We start from the raw sequence: 3,550 nt of genomic DNA, 5'->3' as shown, positions 1-3,550 counted from the left end.
AAATAAATAAAATAAATAAAATAAATAAAATAAATAAAATAAAAAAAATAAAATAAATAAAATGAATAAAATAAATCAAATGAATAAAATAAATTTAATCGAAATATCATTTTCGCAAGATTTTTGAGAAAAATGAAAAAGATTTTCGAAGATTGCAGATATGTATGTCGAAAAAATGTAAATTTTCAATTTACAGGATTTTGTCAAATTTTTGGAAAAATTATATTCTGTTTAAAAGATATCTCGGGCTTTTAGAAGTCTTGAAAATAAATATCTTGCAAACTGATTCAAATCAGACCGAAATATCTATAAATCTTTTGAAATACTTAAAAATCTTTTTAAATTTGTTTCAAAAATTAATTTTTCCAAATAAAAAAAAATTCTCAGAAATCTTTAGAAAAGATTTATAATTTTTTGACGCCTTTGAAACTTCTTGAAAGCATCAACATTTTTTTCAAAGTCTTTGAAACTTTACATTTTGCTTTGAATTTTTGTAAATCTTTTCAAATTTCAAATTACTTTTAAAATTATTTAAACTTTTCCAAACCGTTTCTTAAAATTCTGAAAAATAGAAAAATTGTCTTCAAATCTTCCAGATTATGTTTTGAAAACTTAGGAAATCTTTTGAAACGTTTAAAAATCTTATTATTTCTAAACATTCAAAAATATACATTTTTTAAACCTTTTTGGAAATGTTTTCAACTTTTAAATTAATTTCGAATCTTTTTGAACCTTCTGACAGTTTTTTAATATTAATGGAATATTTGATCAAACTTTGTAATCACACTATTTGAAAAATTGGTTTTAAAATCGTCTACATTCTGTTTTGAAATCGGTGTCAATTTTCTCTTAAACTCAATTTTTTAAGATAAATAATCATTCAAAATTTTCCCAGGAATTTCTTTATTATCCTGAAACCTTCCGAAATATTTAAGCTTCAACGTTTGTATTTCCATATAGTTAAAAATGTTCGCTTTTTCTAACATTCAAAAAATGTTTTAATGTTTTAAATTAATTTTTAGTCTTTTTAAAACCTTTTAATGCCTCTTAAAAAATTGGGTTTAAAATCTTCCATATTCTTTTTTTAAAATGTTTGTAAATAATTTAAAAAAATTTTTAATCTTTGTCCATTTTCTCTTCAAACAATTTTTTTTCAATAAAAAATAAGTTTAAATTTTTAGAGGAAATTTAAGACATTTTTTTCATTCTCTTGAAACATATAAAAATTATAATAAAAAGCTTCTTTTTTTAGAAATCGTCGAAAACCTACACAATATATTTTGTATATCAAAGAACTGGGCCCCATTGTTCCAAATATTATTACAATTATTATTATAATCGAAAAAAAATGAAAGCTTCATCCAATCACGAGCACGGATTTCCCGAAAGAAATAGTTTCAAATTATTTCGAGTAATTTTAAGATGGTTTGAGAATTAATCGCAAATGACGCCATGCGCTTTTCAATAGGTGGATTGCAAATAAAAATGATGAATTCCATTCTCGCAACCTTTGCAAAAATACAATAAATCTGAGCAAACTAAGAGAAGTATTCTCTTACCGAAAGAAACTTAATAATTAAATTGAATTAAAAAGAAATAATTTAATTTGAATAAGCTTCTAACTTAACAAATAATTAAAATAATTTTTATTTATTTTTAAATAGTTTAAATAAAACATAATATTGAAGATATTAAAACAAAACATTACACCTGGACTTTATTTCTTCGCAGAAATTTTACCAAAAGAGTCGGTGACCGATATTTTTGGTGCTGACACCAACTTGCACTGGGTGGCTCGTTACCAAATCCACCTTAGGTGTCGCGGCGTTCTTTCATCCAAGGGCTACTTGGTCTACATTGAAAAACCAACGTCTACGCCATCCTAAGCCTTCAAAAAATCCTTCAATCATACAATAATAATTTACTTAACAATTTATGCGAGTGATCAATTTTTTTCTTCAATCGCTAAATTATTTATAAGGTATTTAAGGTATTTATTTAGGATACTTGGGGGTTTTAATTAGGTTTCTTTTCTCTCGAGTTTTTTTAATAGGCCTCTATGCAGCCTATTTGCTACGCCACGAATCCACAACTTTCGCCCTCGGTCGAAAAAGTGCTACTTAGGGTCCTTGTATCAGAAATAACTATTGAGAAAGAATAATTTTGTTTTAAAGAACGGTGCATAGTCACAAAGTGCAATTTATATACTGTAGTCACAAATGACTTTACTTTTTTAGTACTTGTCATTTGAAGTTTTTTTTTTCTATTTACTTAAGGAAGGATGCATTTGTACAGAAAAGGCATTTAGGAACTTTTTAAAAGGAAAGTTGATTATATTCGTTTCGGATGCAGACTATCCATAAATATTTTTTTAATAGCAGACTTTCTATAGAATTTCTTTCATGAGGATGTAACGAAATATAGAAATTTTTGTGTATAATAATATAAAAAAATAAGACAGAAGTATTTGATTAACATACCAACAGTAATTGCACACGCGCAAATCGCGTGTTCACGTCTCTGGATTTTTATTTCCTTGTACGAAAATTATGCAAATTTAAAAACCCATTATAATGCCAATTTTTAAATATTATGTTTTAAAATTTGGTAGCAATAATTAAAAATTTCGAATGGGGATGTTGCATGAAATTAGATAAAAAGATATTTTGATTCTTTAGCAACTGATTATTTTATTTTTAGGAGGAAGAATTTTGTATTGAGTAAGAAACATTGTTTTTTTTCTTAACAAAGTTTGAATATTACTACCGTTCGCGGCATTTTTCGTCAAACGCATAGATTGGCCATATTTTTGTGACGTCATTCTCCGCGGGAAAATTCAAACGATCTAAATTATGAAAAAGTAAAAATGGTTTCTAAACATGATTTTAAAAGTATAACTATCTCTAAATGGCCGTCTTATATCATTAATAAATTCTAATTTATTTTTTAAAAATATATTTTACCTCGCTTGATTCGGCCTTTATTTTCGATTTCTTGTTTTTAGCGTTTTTGCCATTGATATGTTTGCTTAGACAAAGATAATATCTTTGGCTTAGATAATCATCTGGATCAGCTTAGAATTCCTTAGAGAGAGTTGTGTCACGTAACCCCCTATACTAGCCGCCGCGAAACCGGAATCGGAAATACGTAACGAAGCACAAAACATTTGAAGTATTTTAAAGAAAAGGTTATATGTCAGTATATATTTTCGTAGAGTGTTTGTTTGGAAAATAAATCTTTTTAATGAAAAAACATGGTGTCCTGTTGTATTCTTTACTGCCCTAATAGTTCTGGCGAAGGTTTTTATTTAAGACAAATGCCAAAAGATCCTAAGCTTAAAAAATTGTGGTTAGAAAGTATTAATCGAGATGATTGGATACCTCACTCGAAATCTCCTGTTTGCGAGGTAAGGTTTTAATTTTCAATAAATAATCTGACAAAGTTCGGAAATGTACCTTATTTTTTATGATTGCAGGTACATTTTGAGTCTAACATTACTATTTTTCTGACACTATTTTTCTGAGATCAGGGAAAACAGTATGTGTATCTG

At 26.8% G+C, this 3,550-nt stretch overlaps 1 protein-coding gene across 2 annotated transcripts in view; it reads left to right on the top strand.

The window, feature by feature from the left end:
* The window catches only part of LOC117173251 (glutamate--cysteine ligase regulatory subunit), a 16,119-nt gene extending 12,982 nt beyond the window's left edge, over positions 1–3,137 (top strand). For both annotated transcript variants that reach the window (XM_033361724.1, XM_033361729.1), the window contains exon 6: positions 1,732–3,137. In XM_033361724.1, coding sequence (XP_033217615.1) covers positions 1,732–1,886 — 155 coding nt within the window. In that variant the 3' untranslated portion in view covers positions 1,887–3,137. The remainder of the gene's footprint in view (positions 1–1,731) is intronic.
* Positions 3,138–3,550: the final 413 nt, after the last annotated feature.

This window comes from Belonocnema kinseyi, chromosome 1, assembly GCF_010883055.1.
Source record: "Belonocnema kinseyi isolate 2016_QV_RU_SX_M_011 chromosome 1, B_treatae_v1, whole genome shotgun sequence".
NCBI lineage: Eukaryota > Metazoa > Arthropoda > Insecta > Hymenoptera > Cynipidae > Belonocnema > Belonocnema kinseyi.
The sequence above is the reverse complement of the archived record's forward strand: the minus strand, read 5'-3'. Positions and strand labels throughout refer to the sequence as shown.